Consider the following 14,969-nt stretch of genomic DNA (forward strand, 5'->3'; position numbering starts at 1 on the left):
AGAGCAAGACCCTGGGCTGCCTTTTATACCTGCCCTTCATTGCTGCAGGACCAGAGAGACCCTTGGAAGAGGTAACAATTTTCTGACAAGCTCATTTTGAATGCAAACCATCACAGCTAACGAGATGGGCTGTGCTTTAGTTTCCTATACTGCTGCCTTTTCATTTCCAGGTTTGTTCCATGCCCATTCCTCAGTGAAGGGTTCTTATGATCCCTGGGATGAAAGGCCCAAGGATTTCTCAGGCAGTAATGAAGCAGTGCAGGCAGAAGATTCAACTGAAGAGTTTGATGGGTCTAGAGCAGACAAATGAGGTCAACCTGGGACACTCTCTTGGGTCTCTTTGAACTGCCATTCTCAGGAAAATTTAATCCTCCTCAGCTGGATGCCCATGGGTTCACATGCATGAGGACGTGCCAAGTCCTCGTCTTTCCTGACCTCCTCAGATCACCACTATGGTTCATTTTTTATACCATTCCAGGCCTGTGTGCTACGCTGTTCGGTTATGATCCCATCTTCTTAACACATCCCAGTCCCTGGGGTCCTTAGCAGAGTCCACGACCTTCTCCAGTACCACAGTTCATGGTGTTGCTATGGGTGTTCTTTTCTTGGGTGTACTTGCAAGCTGCCAGGTTTGTGCAGATGCATGTGGGAGCACAGATTTATGTATAATTCCATGCTAATGGGCATAAACCTCTGTGTGTGTGTGTGTGTCCTTGGGTTTACACATCATGAGGGAACGCTCTGCTGGTGGCTGGGACATTCTCCACTACTCCCTTCATGAGCACCACAGAGCACCAGGGTCCCAGGGTCAGAAGGAGCCTGAGTGTAGCTGAGTGGTGATCGCACCCGCCTACTGGAGATCTGTCCAGGGAAGAGGCTCTGAAATGCAGTCCCCGTCTCCTGAGCCATCGTTTTCCTGCCACTCCAAAGTTCTTGCTCCTCTGCCACGTATTTCAAACCACAACAAGGATGGTTTCACTTGAGTTTGATTACTTGATTTAACTCAATGTAACAACATTGGGTGTGTCTCAACATGGTTGGCAGTCTCCCCTCCCTGCATCTCCAGGCCAGGACACAGCTGCTCTCCCCAGTGCTAGAGAGTTCAAAAGGATGAGGTTTGCTTTATGGGAAAGAAGGAAAGCTGAGGAATCCTGCACAACCTTGTGCTGGCCATCCCTGAGTGAATCTGCTTCCAATGCATTCTTAAATGTGTCTGAGATGGAACACAACCCACCACACTGGATTTGGGAATGAATCCCCAAAGCCAGCCACAGTCCCTCTTTCTAACCAGGTTTGTGTCTCAGTGGGTGCATTTTCTAAGCCTCCGCTCATGAATTTCCATCAGCTGGATCTCAGATATGACTTGTGGAAGGTGCAATTGTGAACTTTCCCCCTTCCATTTATTGACCTCAGGAAGATCAGTGACAGGGAGCTCTATTGGGAGAACTCAGCCAGGGCTGATTCCCCTCTCCATGAAGCTGCTTCTGACCTGTGGCTCTAGTGATTCTGAGGGTGAACCCCGTTGCTGTCTCCTGGAGGATGTGGGGTTTTAAGGAAGACCCAGAGGAGCATGAGACAGCAGTGCGCCCTTGCAGCAAAAAGGAGCAACTGCATCCTGTGCTGTATTAGTGAAAGTGTTGCCCTCAGGTGCAGGAACATGACCCTGTCTCATTTGAGGTCTCACGTGGAGTAGTGCGGCCAGTTTGGGATTGCCTGATCCACAAAGGGAATGAGTTCATCAAATACAACCATGTATCTTCAGGGGCTGATGAACATGCATATCAAAGAGAACGAGAGAACTGGGTCTGTTCTTCTTGGAGATGTTTCAGGGGAGGGAGAGGGAGAGGAAGAGGAGGAGACGGAGAAGGAGGAGGAAGAGGAGGAGCCGGAGGAGGCGGCCGTGCCGAAGCAAGGAGCCGGGGCTGGCAGGGGCAGCGAGACGCGGGCGGCGGAGCGGCGGGATGCGGCGGTGCCGGGGCGCAGGGCTGGCGGGACTGGCCGCGGTGCTCCTGGGTGCGCGGGGCTGGCGGGGCTGGGTGGGGGCCGGGTCTCAGCCTGGAGCGTTGCCAGGGGACCTCAGCACCAGCTCTTCCCTCTCCTTCAACGTGTCCTTTCCCTCTCCCTGCCTCTCTGACATCTTTTATGATCCTTTCCCACCCCTCCACGTCCCCCCTTCCTGTTCTCCCTCTCTACTCTTCCTCTCTTCTCCATTGACCTACTCATCTTTGGACCCATCTCTCCATGCGTCTACTATCTCTTCATGATCCCCTCTTCACACTCTCTGAAACGCCTTTCTCATCTGTTCCCTCTGCTTTTTTTACATCTGTAGGCATAAGTTTGCTTTCCTGCACTGCACCATACATCATGCTATTCCTCTGTTCATTTAGCAATTGTTCTTCTTCTGAATTCAGCCCTCCATGTTTCACTGCAACGCACCAAAATCTCCCATCGCCTTTCCCTGTCACCTTTCATTCATCTGTGCACATGACTGTCATTTGGTCTCTCAATGCATCAGTTTCAGATTCCATGCCAGCCTTCTGTCCTTGCTCAACAGACCCACACAAGTATAATCTGCCAACCATGTCAAGGAGTATATTTTCCCCAATTCTTCCGGTCTCGCTCTCTGTCACTGACACTGTTCCTAAAGATTTCTCTTGGGAAAGTGCCATCAGACCTGGGTGATCTTCGGTGATCTTTGGTCTTTCCTTCTCCTTTCTCTGCAGTGGCCGGAGCCAGAGCTCAGGTGCAACAGGACCTGTCAGCAGAGACCACCGAGGACACCGGCATCAGCATCAACTGCTCACACCCCAACATACAGTCAAACGAGGTCATTTACTGGTACCGTCAGCTCCCAGGCCGAGGCCCCGCGTTCCTCGCACTCGGTCACAAAGGCTCCAAAGCGCTGTCGGACCCGCCGGGTTGGCTGTCGGTGGCGGCAGACCGCCGGTCCAGCGCCCTGTGGCTCTCCCGGCCCCGGCGCGGGGACGCGGCGGTGTATTACTGCGCCGTGGGAGACACGGGGAGAGGAGCCGGGGCTGCGGCCGGGCACGAACCGCCGCGGGCGGGGCCGGGCGGGTGAGGCGGGGGGCGGGGGGACAGTCCCTTTCCGGGCCCGCCAGGGGGCGCTGCCGCTCTGCCCGCCGGCACCACCTCACCCCGCGAAATCACAGAATGGTCGGAGTTGGACGGAACCTCTGGAGATCACCTAGTCCAACTCATCTGCTAAAGCAGGTTCACCAGAGCAGATCACACAGGAATGCATCCAGGTGGGTCTTGAATGTCTCTGGAGGAGGAGACTTCCCAGCCTCTCTGGGCAGCCTGTTCCAGGGCTCTGGCACCCTCAAAGTAAAGAAGTTTTTCTTTATATTCAGATGGAGCCTCCTGTGCTTCAGCCTGTGCCCGTTGCCCCTCCTCCTATCGCTGGGCACCACTGAAAAGAGTCTGGTCTCATCCTCTTGACATCCACCCTTGAGATAGTTATAAACACTGATGAGATGCCCTCTCAGCCTTCTCCTCTCCAGGCTGAACACACACAGCTCCCTCAGTCTCTCTTCATAAGAAAGATGCTCTAGCAATAGCCACAGGTACATCTGTCCCCTGCAGCAGTATCTGGTCTTGTCTTATCTCGAGATGGAGACAACTTAAAACTGATTGCATTACGTTCTTTCCCTCTTGAACTTCAACCATGACAGTTAAATTTGAGGTGCTTTACCTTTACCTTCTGATCTCTCTTAGTATGACAATAAACCAAAACAAACACAAAGAAAAGCTCCTTCCAGGCAGCTCCCAGCTTGAAGCATCCATGGATCTTCATTCCCTTGTTCTTGCTGGGGAGGCAGCAAAAGCCTCAGCCACATATCAGCAGGTGTCTCATCTCTGGTCCCATGGTGTCTCTGGGGATATTAAAAATTCTCATGGGAGCTTGTCAGTCCCTTCTGCTCATGTTGTATTATGAACTGGCACTTCTGGTAGCAAGTGTCCCATATCTGCTGGATCAGGAATGATGTGCACTGCTCTCTTTCCCTAATGGGTTTTTCTGTTCTTTTTTTTTTTGGGAGGGGGAGAGGTGGCTCCTCAAGAGAAACATCTCCATGAACAGCAGCGGTTGCAGAAACTCCCAGTGCAGGACCAGGCACTGTCCCACACTCTACTGGCTCAGGGGGACACATGTGGCACAGCCTCGGCTCTGCAGACAGTTCCTCTCCAAGCTTCACGTTGTCATGTGTGACAACCCAATGCCTGTACCAGCCTGGGCCCCACACCCTGTCCCCTGGGCAAACACAAAGGCTACCCCAGCACAACAGCACAGCCCAGAGAAAGGCTGCATTGCCATTGACCAACAGGAGTAAATGTCACACCAGCTTTGAAAAGTGTCACGATTGTCCAAAGCAGCTGTAACACTGAGTGCCCTTGATGTGCAACCATCCTCAGTTCCCTTGGGAGCTGCACACCCCAGTCTCCAGGAAGGAAACACCAGGCAGCCAGTGACCTGAGCCTATAGCAGGAGCCCCTGAATTTCTAAATTTCAGGTGCAACTGGTTAGGCTAGAGCAAGAAAGCAAGAGCAGCAGGCAGGAGTGAGGATGACCCCAGACCCCAGCCCAGGTCAGGCAGTGCCCACACTAGCAGGGTGCAAGGGTGCAGGTGCCCATGGCTGACTATGACTCTCTCTATCTCTGCTGCAGGACCAAAATGGATGGGCACAAGCAAACCAGGACATGGACGGGGTGTATCGAAGACAACTTTCTGATGCAGACATTCCAGGAATGGACATGGGGAGAGGCTCTGTTGGACCTGCTACTGACAAATGAGGAAGAACTATTGGATGATGTAGAGTTCAAGGGTAGCCTTGCCTGCAGTGACCAGGACACTGTGGAGCTCAAGATCTACAGAGGACTGAGCAAGTCAAACAGGACTGCTACGTCCTCCACTCCAGGAGAGCACGTCTCAGTCTCATCAGGGCCCTACCTGCTTGGCAGGGTGCCATGGGAAACTGTCCTGGAGCTCAGAGGGTCCCAGCAGAGCTGGCTGCCCTTCAAGGACAGCCCTGTCAGAGCACAAAGATGGTCCTCTGCCATGTGGAGGAAAAAGCACAGCTGGAGGGGAAAGCTGCAAAGAGGGTGAAGGGAACCAAGAAAAGAATCTTGGAGCCTATTGGCAGCAAAAGGAAGGGTCAGCCAATTAGAGTTCATTGCTTAGTACGGAAAGGGACCTGGTGAAAAATGGTAGGAGAAAGGCTGATGTACTCAGTGCCTTATTCTCCTCAGTTTTTTCTCATATGGCTTCTCCTCAGGCCTATCACACCCCTGAACCTCCCCACAGATGCTATGGGAATAAAGCAGTACCCACAGTAGAAGAAGGAATAGAGAAGCTCTTACTACCATTTGGATATGCACATGTTCAAGGGCTCACTTCCAGACCCATTCAAGTGTGCTCAAGGAGCTGACTGGACTCAGTCCCTGAAAGGTAGAGGCAGCAAATACTTTCAGAAATCTCGTCTATACTCATTAAGGGCCAGAAGGGAACTGGGAGCAGCTCACATGGGACTTCTGAGGGTAAATCCTGCCTCACCACCCTCAATACTTTCTATGAGGCGGTGACTGGCGCTATATGGAAGGGGAGGGACACTGGCTCTGGTGTACCTTGACTTTCACAAGACTTTGACATACCTTCATGAGTGCACACACACGCACACCTATAAGGACACAGAGATCTGAACACTCACAGGCAAAAACACACTGAACGTCTGTTATTTGGAGCTCAGATCCAACTTGCAGGCAGTGCAGTTGAGGGCTTTCCCCCTTCCCTTTAGTGACCTCAGTGAGATCAGTGCCAGGGAGCTCTGCTGGGAGAGCTCAGCCAGGGCTGATTCTCCTCTCCATGAAGCTTCTTCTGAGCTGATGCCCTAGTGCATCTGGGGGTGGCCAATCTCACTGCTCTCTCATGCGGTAACAGGCACTGTGGACACAGGAAGGAGAGCGGATGTGTGTATCTAGAGCACAACAAGACCTTTGGCAGCGTCTCTACTGTCATTACAAAACATGAGATGAATGGGTTCAGTGAAAGGAGGATAAGTAGGGCAAAAAATTGCGTGGACTACCAGGCTCAGAGAGTTGTGACCACAGTGCAAAGCCCAGCTGGCTGACACACATCAGTGAGGTCTAATATTAGGGATCAGTAGTGACACCAATACTGTTTGAGGTTTTCATGAATGCCATGAGTGACAGGAAGTCTGTGGATAACAACCAGCAAGGGGAATGGGAAGTAACTGTGAGACACGGCTTTTGTTCAAAGAACCTGGACAGGCTGAAGAAATGGGCTGACTGGAACCTCATGAATGCCAAAAAGAGAAAGGGCAAGGTTTTGCATATGACAGAGAGATCAGTCCCTGCAGTCATGCAGGCTGGGGCTGGCTGCCGGGGAAACAGATCAAGAGAAAATGAGATGAGGTTTTAGGACACACTTAGCTGAACATAAGGCAGCAGTGTGCCCTTGCAGTAATTAGGACCAACTGTATCCTGAGCTGTATTATTCAAATTGTTGACAGCAGGTGCTGGAAAATGATCCTGCCCCTCTGTCCCATCACAGACCACATCTGGGGTACTGCATCCAGGCTGGTGGTCTGTGCTCCAAGAGGAGTAGTGACATCCTGAAGGGAGTTCAACAAAGTCCACCGTATAAATTAGGGGCCATGAGAAGGTGAGAGAATTGGATCTGTTCACCTTAGTGATGTCTCAGGGGAGAATTTCCTGTTTTCCACAATGACTTGTTCAGAGGAAAACAAGAAGATGGACCTAATCCACGGAACTGCCCAGGAAGCAGGGGAAATGTCCGGTAATGGGATCTCTTGTAGATGACCTCTGCAGGTCAATTCTCACGTACATTCTAAATCTGGGTCCCCCTCCCTGCCCTCCATGACGTCTGCACAACCAAGGGCACATCGGACCTCACACTCCCTCTGCCACAAATCAGCTTTCAGTCATAGTGCTGAAAGTACACAGAGGCAGCTGAAGGGAGGCTCTCAGCCTCCTCACTGCCAACCGCAGGAAACCAGTGGCTGCTGTTTCCAGCCCCTGAGCTCGGAGACAGCTCTGGGAAGCTGATCCATCTCCTGAGTCAAGGCTCTGCAGCTTCCCCAGGCTGCAGCTGGTGCAGTGTGGGTTTCTTCTTGCCCGAGGATGGACAGAATGCTTTTCCCAGGAGCCAAAGTTGTGGCTGTGCAGAGCCGTGGAGTCCTGTGAGCGGGCGACACACCGAGCGGCGCCGGCGCAGGACTCAGGTTCGGGGCGGAGCTGGTGGAGAGGAGAGGAGAGGAGAGGAGAGGAGAGGAGAGGAGAGGAGAGGAGAGGAGAGGAGAGGAGAGGAGAGGAGAGGAGAGGAGAGGAGAGGAGAGGAGAGGAGAGGAGAGGAGAGGAGAGGAGAGGAGAGGAGAGGAGAGGAGAGGAGAGGAGAGGAGAGGAGAGGAGAGGAGAGGAGAGGAGAGGAGAGGAGAGGAGAGGAGAGGAGAGGAGAGGAGGAGAGGAGAGGAGAGGAGAGGAGAGGAGAGGAGAGGAGAGGAGAGGAGAGGAGAGGAGAGGAGAGGAGAGGAGAGGAGAGGAGAGGAGAGGAGAGGAGAGGAGAGGAGAGGAGAGGAGAGGAGAGGAGGAGAGGAGAGGAGAGGAGGAGAGGGAAGAGGAAGACGAGAGGGAAGAGGAAGAGGAGAAGGAGGAGAGGAGGAGGTGGTGGCGGAGCAGAGAGCCGTGGCTGGCGAGGGGCAGCGAGGCGCGGGTGGAGGAGCGGCGGGATGCGGCGGTGCCGGGGCGCAGGGCTGCCGGGACTGGTCGCGGTGCTCCTGGGTGCGTCGGGCTGGCGGGGCTGGATGGGGGCCGGGGCTGAGCCTGGGGTGGCTCCTGCAGGTCCCTCCATGCTGTCGTCCCCTCAGGTTTTTTCACGGATATCTGGCCGTAACCAGCCCCCTTTCCATTCCACATTCCCTCTAGAAAACGAATTGCTATATTCTTTGTCCAACACTCCCCGTTTCCCCTCTTTCCTCTGAGTCTTTCCTTATAACTCATGAAGTCATTTCTTCAGCATGATACTTTACTTTTATCATTCCTTTGCCCCCATTTTTTGCTTTTTTAATTATTCTACTCTTCCACCCATCATTCACGCATTCATCTCTCCACCAACTATTAATGGACATTTCTGTTACAGCACATGTTGACAGCTTCTGTAAGCTTTTCTCCTTATCATCTCTCCATGTTCCTGACTTCTGTGGGATTTGTCCTGGGAAACAGCAGGCAGAGCTGTGCAGTTTATCAGGTGTATTTCTTATTTTTCTCCCCGGCAGTGGCTGTGGGCAAAGCGCAGGTGCAGCAGGACCCGTCGGCAGAGACCATGGAGGGCGCAGAAATCAGCATCAACTGCTCACATCCCAACATAAAGACAGGCGACTACATCTACTGGTACCGTCAGGTCCTGGACCGAGCTCCCGAACTCCTCGTGTGGGGTGTTAAAGCATCCAAGGTGATGTCGGCCCCACCAGGACGGCTGTCGGTGGCGGCAGACCGCCGGTCCAGCGCCCTGTGGCTCTCCCGGCCCCGGCGCGGGGACGCGGCGGTGTATTACTGCGCCGTGGGAGACACGGGGAGAGGAGCCGGGGTTGCGGCCGGGCACGAACCGCCGCGGGCGGGGCCGGGCGGGTGTGGGGAGAGAGGGGAGAGCCCCTGACCGGACCCGCCAGGGGGCGCCGCTGCTCTGCCCGCGGGGGCCGCCCGGCCCCGCCTGATCCCGGGGCGGTTCCCCGCCCCGACCGCTCCGGCTTCAGCATCTCTTGGTCCTCCTTGCAGTCGCTGCCTTGGTTCAGAACCTCTCCTCATTGATGGTTGCTGCGGGTCTGTGCTCCTGAAGGCAGCAAAGAGCTGTGCTTGTGCAGCGCTACATGTGGAGTCTGAGACGGTCTGTGCAAGGCAGGGAGGGGAGTAGGGTGCTTTCCACAAGGCTCTCTTGCTTCCTCAGAAACGACTCAGAGCTTTCTGGGAAACGTGGCATCCTCTGGCCTGTCTGTAAAGACCTGCAGCATTGTCTCAGAAATGCATCGCAGAGGTCACCGATTCCCCTCCAGCCCATGGAAGCCTGGTCCTCCTCTTGCCTCTGTCCTCCTCCCATCTAGAATGCTGAGCTCTTTTTGCCTTTTAGGAAGGCAAAGTGACAGCTGTAGGTCCTTCACACGGGGACATGGCACAGGGAGTTCATGGTGTCACAGCAAACTGACCCCAAGTTCTTCAAAGAGATGTTCAGCTTAGTGGGTGTCTCATCAGCGCTTATCTCCCTTGTGAAAACACACCAACAGATCCCACCCAGTGTTTTTTCCCTTCCCGAGGATACACACAAGGATCTCAAACCTACGTATGGAGAAACACTCATAGTATCCTTGGGCATTCAAATGGTGCAATTAGGAATGATGTGATGAAGAAACCAATGCCCTGAGGAGTTACTGGAGTTGCAATGCGAGTCAGCCCGTACATGGCAAAGGTCCATTCCAACAAACCAGAAATGTTTGTCAGAGCTCTGCCATGTTCTCTTTACTGTGGTTTGCCACCTGCTCCTCAGCCCTGGCAGGGCCAGGCTTTCATCTGCACTCAAGTGGTTACCTTGCCTTGCAGCTGTGATTGATTTTATTTCTCCAACACCAACAGACAGAAGGGATTTATCCCAGGACATCTCTGGTTCCTCTCTCTAGGCTGGGTAGCTGATTCTTTCCGGACATGACAAAGCTGTTCCAAACAGAGCAGTACATTGCCCTGAATGAAGCACAAATATAGCAAAGCATGGTGAACCCAAAGTGGCATGTGACTTAGTCTTCTCCATGGGTCTCCTAACAGTGGTGGGAATGGGCTCATCCTTGTCACTGTGTGGAGTGAGCAGTCCCTGTAGTTCTAATCTAATTCTTCCTTGGCAGACTTTCCTTCCTGGAGATCTCCTGCACCACCCCCCTTGTCCCCAAAATGCTGGAGACTTTTTCTGGCACCAGGCCTACCATTTCAGATTCCTGCTGTCATTTTTCCACGTCTTCATGAGCATGACTGAGTTTATGACCCTCTCAATCATGTTCTTTGATCGTTATATCACAATATGCAAATACTCTGTAAAACACCCTATCATGACAAAGAAAGTCCACTTCCTGCTGGTGCTGGGAACATGGGCTTGGTGCTCATCTTCTCCCAGGTGGCTCTGCCTTTGAAGCGTCCTTTCTGTACCAAGAACATTGTTGACTCTTTCTACCATGCTGTTGGGCCAGCATGGGCATGGCAAATTGGGTCTGGGTCGACCTTGACTGGATGCCAGGTGCCCACCAAGCTGCTCTACCACTCCCCCACCATCAGCTGGACAGGGGGAGAAAATACAAAGAAACGCTCATGGATCAATATAAGGACATGGAGATCACTCATCAATTTCTATTAAAGGCAGAACAGTCGACTCGGGGAAATCAGTTGAATTTATTACCAATGAAATGAGAGTAGGATAATAAGAAAGAAGAACCAATCTCAAACACCTTCCTCCCGCCCCTCCCTTCTTCCAGTCATTTCCCTATGTGCACTGTGGGGAGTTCCTCTCCTCCCACAGAGTGTAGGGTTTTGTTTGGGCAGGACCAGATCCTCGGGTGTCAGGGAGTCAAGTGGTTTCTGTCAACCCACCACACCTGTGCTTGGACAAGTGTTCCACAAGCAGAGCTGTAGCCTGGCCTGGCTCAGAGGTGCTGGAGTTGCTGGGCAGCTGAGTGCCCGTGGGGGATGTTCCAGCGTGCACTCTGTGGTTGGGCTGGTGTCTGCAGGTTCCACTGGATCCCCAGGGCAGGATTGGTGCTGTGCCCTGGGGCTGCCTGTGGGGCAGGGAGAGAGTGGAGGACTCTGGGAGTCCCAGGCAGGGTGAGGAGCTGGATTGCCCAGATGCTGGCACTTCACCCCAGTGGTAGTGGTGCAGGTCTGGTGTGGGAGGAGGGGAGGCCTTTGTCTCTGGACATAGCAAGAATATGTCCTGTGGCCAAAGAGATGGAGAGGGTCAGTGTCTCTGCCCCAGGTCTCAAGCAGGAGGAATGTGCATGGAACTTTGCCTAATCTGTTGGGTCCTCTGTGCCTGAACCCCTCTTTTGAGCTTCACAAGCTGTGGGACCCTGAAGAGCCAACTTTCTGTAGGGACACCGTCTGTAAGCTGTGGAAGGCTGCTGAAAATTGGGGATTTGCTTCAGGAATGCTCAAGGGACAGACGTTTTGTGTCACTGAGACCTGCAGAGCTTGGCTTACAGAGTCCTTATCAACCCTGTTTGCAAGGGCAATGACATCAATACCTGAAAACCTCTGTCACCCCACTTCATCATTAATCAATGTGCTGTTTTGCCTCAAAGAGAATTGATATTCTTCATGCCATTAGAACACTTTCTTTTTCTGTAGCCAGCATGGTCATGTGGATTTAGTTTGAGAACAAGAAGATAACACCCCAGGACAGAGTTAAAGTTTTTTAATTGTTATCTGGGAGCCAAGGACTTTCAGAGCACTCTTTCTCCTTTTGTGAGGCAGCTGGGAAGGGGGACATAGATGGGCCAGACCTTGACTGACACCCAGGCTGATCAATAAGAATATTCCATGCCATTAACATTGTGCTTCATATTTAAGGATGGTTGGGATCTTCCAGCTAGGTTTTGGGTTGGAGTCAGGATGGATGGGGATGAAGACCTGTTATGGTTCTGCTCTGTTTTAGTGGAGTGCTATTCATGAGTTCCTGTAGTTCAAACTTTGGCCATCCTGACATTTTGCAGTAGCCTCTGGGCCTTTCTGCCTTTTTCTCTCTTCCGTCTCTGGGATCGGCTGTTTGGGACTGAAGTATTGCTTCCTGGGAATGGCTGTGCAGTGCAGAGTTTGTGAGGGATTACATTGAGTACCTTTATTTTCTATTTCCATTTTATATATGGTACTATTAATAGCAGTCTATTAAAGTTATTTTATTAAACTGTGTTTAAATCAGTCCATGAGTTTCTCCCTTCTCTTTTGATTCTCTACCCTGTTCGGGGCGGGGAGGTGGGGGAGTGAGCAAGTGGCTATTGTGGTTATATTGCTGGATTGGGTTAAATCGTGACAGTCAGGCAAGAGCAGGTGATGTTGATGAAGGACTTTGGAAACTGTCCCTCCAGAAGAAAAGGATCTCTGTCAGTGTTTGAACTTACCAGTTGGGAAAAGGGCAATATCCACAGCCCACTATGTGGATGGGTGCATGGCTGACTGGGTGGATGGGTGGATGGGTGGATGGACAGATGTGTTCTGCTCATCACACTGACCCTGGCTGAGGGCTCTGATGTTCTTTTGATCAAATCAGTGCCCAGTAGCGTTGGTCAAACAAGAGGGATGGTTGTGAATGAACGTTGCCTACCACAGCCAGCTCACAGGTGTTCCATTGCCACCTGCACTTCTCAAGGGTACTAGGATGATCAGCTCCTGCACAGAGCTTTTAGAGAGCAGAGCTGGTCCTGACATAGCAGTACCCTGGGGGCCCTGGTCTCGAGGAAAACTGTTCCATCCACTCTTGGGGATGAGCAGACACCACAGAGCAGTGATGGACCTGTGGGTGCTGGTCACTGTCCTTGGACTGTCCTGGCCCATGGGGTGTTGGGCTTCCAGGGCCTCCAGTGTGTGACCCACTGTGGTTAATCCCGATACTGATCTGTGAATGGTGTCAGCCTTGCATGCCTGCCCAGTCCTGGGCCCTGCCAGGTTCTGTAGGGGTGGTGGTAGGGCTGCAGGGGGGAACCAATCCCTGCTGCCGGTGCCCATGTGTGCTGGCCATGGCCCTAAGTCAATCAATCGAGGAGGTGAGGCCGTGGGGCATCCCTGAGGATATTCCATCCATCCACACTCCTGCTGTCCCCTGGGGACACCTTTTGTCCTCTCCTCCTTCCCTAGCACAGCAGTGACCAGAGCAAGAGGTGTCCCATGCCCAGGAGCCTGCAGGGTGTCTTGCCTCCTTTGCCTCCCACAGAGTTGTAGCTTCTCAACTGAGGATAACAGAGGTTGTGCTTCTTGTTTGCAGGAACTCTGGGTGTATGTTTGGGTCAAAACACTGCAAGGTGAGGGCTGATGGCCACTTGCTCTGTGGTGGCTGGGTTGTTTTCCATACTGTCACAGGAAAGTGCCCCAAAAAGGTCCAGTGCACTGGGTCTCAGTAGCTTGTTTTCCCTGAGCAGCTTGGGAGGGCGCACATGGAGGAAAGTCCCACTCAGAGGCCCAGGCTGGGATGCAGAAATCTTTAAAGAATCTAAAGAGGGAACTGGGGCCCTAGATGCAAGGATCACCAGGGACAAGCGAGAGTCCACACCCCTTTGCCATTTTAAAGTTCACACAGAGTATCTGACTGCATTTCACAAAGAGTGAAGGCTGGATTTGGAGAGCCTTGCAGCTAGGGGAGCAGAAGAAAAGGAAGGAAGGGAAAAAGGAAGAGAGGAAGAAAGGAAGAGAAAGACAGGAAGAAAGGAAGAAAGAAAAATTGGATAAGGAAACATGAGCCATGTTCATGGATTCATTCTTTGTCCAGCACCATGTCTGTACTTCCTGGGGAGCCTTCCCAAGGGCCACGTCCAGTAGCTTTTGCAGGGGAGGCACTTTCTGCCACAATAACGAGTGAAAATGCCAGAGAGGTCACAGCAACCAGACTTGATGGGCATTCCATCACAGCTGAGGATTCTGCCAACAGCAGCAGAGGTGGAGGAGCCCACAACGGTGTTCTGTGGGAAGAAGCTGAGGATGGGGCCAGGCAGGGTCACCACCACAGGGGAGGGCTCAATGACAACGGTGGAGTTCTGGCTCTGCCTGACATATGGCTCATTGCGGCTGTTGGCCAGTGGGATTGGGCTGCAGGGCTGGCAGGGCAGGCACTGGTCATAGCAGGATATGCTCTAAGGCTCTGGATGTGCAGGGATGAAGCAGAGCACAAAGGTGGGTGAAGAGCAGCATGGTTACACTGTCACAAAGGAACCAAGGCCACTACTGAATGGGGACGTGGAAGCAGTGCCAGGGACACAGAGTCTTCATTGATTCAGCCTGCCATGTCTCTACAAAAAGCAGGGAACCTCTCTTCCAGTGAATAAACCAAAAGACCCAAGCTCTTTGAGCAGACATTCTCCACGTTTGCCACTCCCATGGCAAGGAGCTCCAGGACCAAGAAGTGAACAAAGCCAAGTTCAGCTAAGAGGTGTATTGAGGAAAGATCTGACTTTGGAAGAGGAAAAGAGGCTTCAGACCCACCTGGCACGCAAGCAGAAGGAGGCAAGAGAAGTGGATGAGAGAGCAGGCAGGGACTTGCCTGCCTTTTATACCTGCCCTACATTGCCGCAAGGCAAGAGGCACCCTTGGCAGGGGTAACAATTTTCTGACAAGCTCATCCTGACTGTAAACCATCACAGGTAATGAGATGGGTGGTGCTTTGGTTTCCTGCACTTCTGTCTTTTCATTTCCAGGTTTGTGTCATGCCCATTCCCCAATGAAGCAGACAAATGCTGTCATTCTGGGACATCCTGTTGGGGCTGAAGTGTCGCTCTCCGGAAGAAGCTCCAGGGATCCTCAGCTGGATCCCCAGATGCACCTGTGCATAAGGACACGCCATATCCATCTCTTTCCCTCCCTCCTCAGCTCACCCCCAATGGTCACTTTTTTCCTCCCCAGGTGTGTGCATTATGCTGCTGGTTTTGACCCATCCTGCCCAGCACTGCCCTCAGGACAAATTATTGGACTGTTTTGACTGATCTCCTCTCTGTGCAGTCTGTGAGTACACAGACAATGCCATGGGCTTGCCTGGGGTCTTGTCCTTCCCCAGAATGCTCTAGCGTTGCTGTGGTTCCCCCCAGGTGTCCTCAATAGAATCTACAGTTTCTTGTGTTGTTACATGTATTCTTGTCTTGTGTGCTATCGTGAGCAGCTCTTTTTGTGTGAATTCACTTGAGAGCAC

General features: G+C 52.5%; 1 protein-coding gene across 1 annotated transcript; it reads right to left on the reverse strand.

The window, feature by feature from the left end:
- Positions 1-13,536: 13,536 nt before the first annotated feature.
- Positions 13,537-14,422, reverse strand: LOC139829637 (feather keratin Cos2-3-like). Its single transcript, XM_071818110.1, has 2 exons — positions 14,254-14,422; positions 13,537-13,922 (listed from the first exon to the last, which is right to left on the reverse strand). Exons 1-2 carry the CDS (start codon positions 14,420-14,422, stop codon positions 13,537-13,539), a joined length of 555 nt encoding a protein of 184 aa, XP_071674211.1.
- Between the last annotated feature and the right edge of the window lie 547 nt (positions 14,423-14,969).

This window comes from Patagioenas fasciata, chromosome 22 (assembly GCF_037038585.1).
Source record: "Patagioenas fasciata isolate bPatFas1 chromosome 22, bPatFas1.hap1, whole genome shotgun sequence".
Taxonomy (NCBI): domain Eukaryota; kingdom Metazoa; phylum Chordata; class Aves; order Columbiformes; family Columbidae; genus Patagioenas; species Patagioenas fasciata.

Excerpts from the sequence above, each read along its gene's own strand:
- LOC139829637 (XM_071818110.1), bottom strand. The coding sequence starts at position 14,422 with ATGGTTTACAGTCAGGATGAGCTTGTCAGAAAATTGTTACCCCTGCCA. Across the intron at positions 13,923-14,253 it reads CCAGGTGGGTCTGAAGCCTC|AGAGCATATCCTGCTATGAC; the intron begins TTTTCCTCTTCC and ends ATCCAGAGCCTT.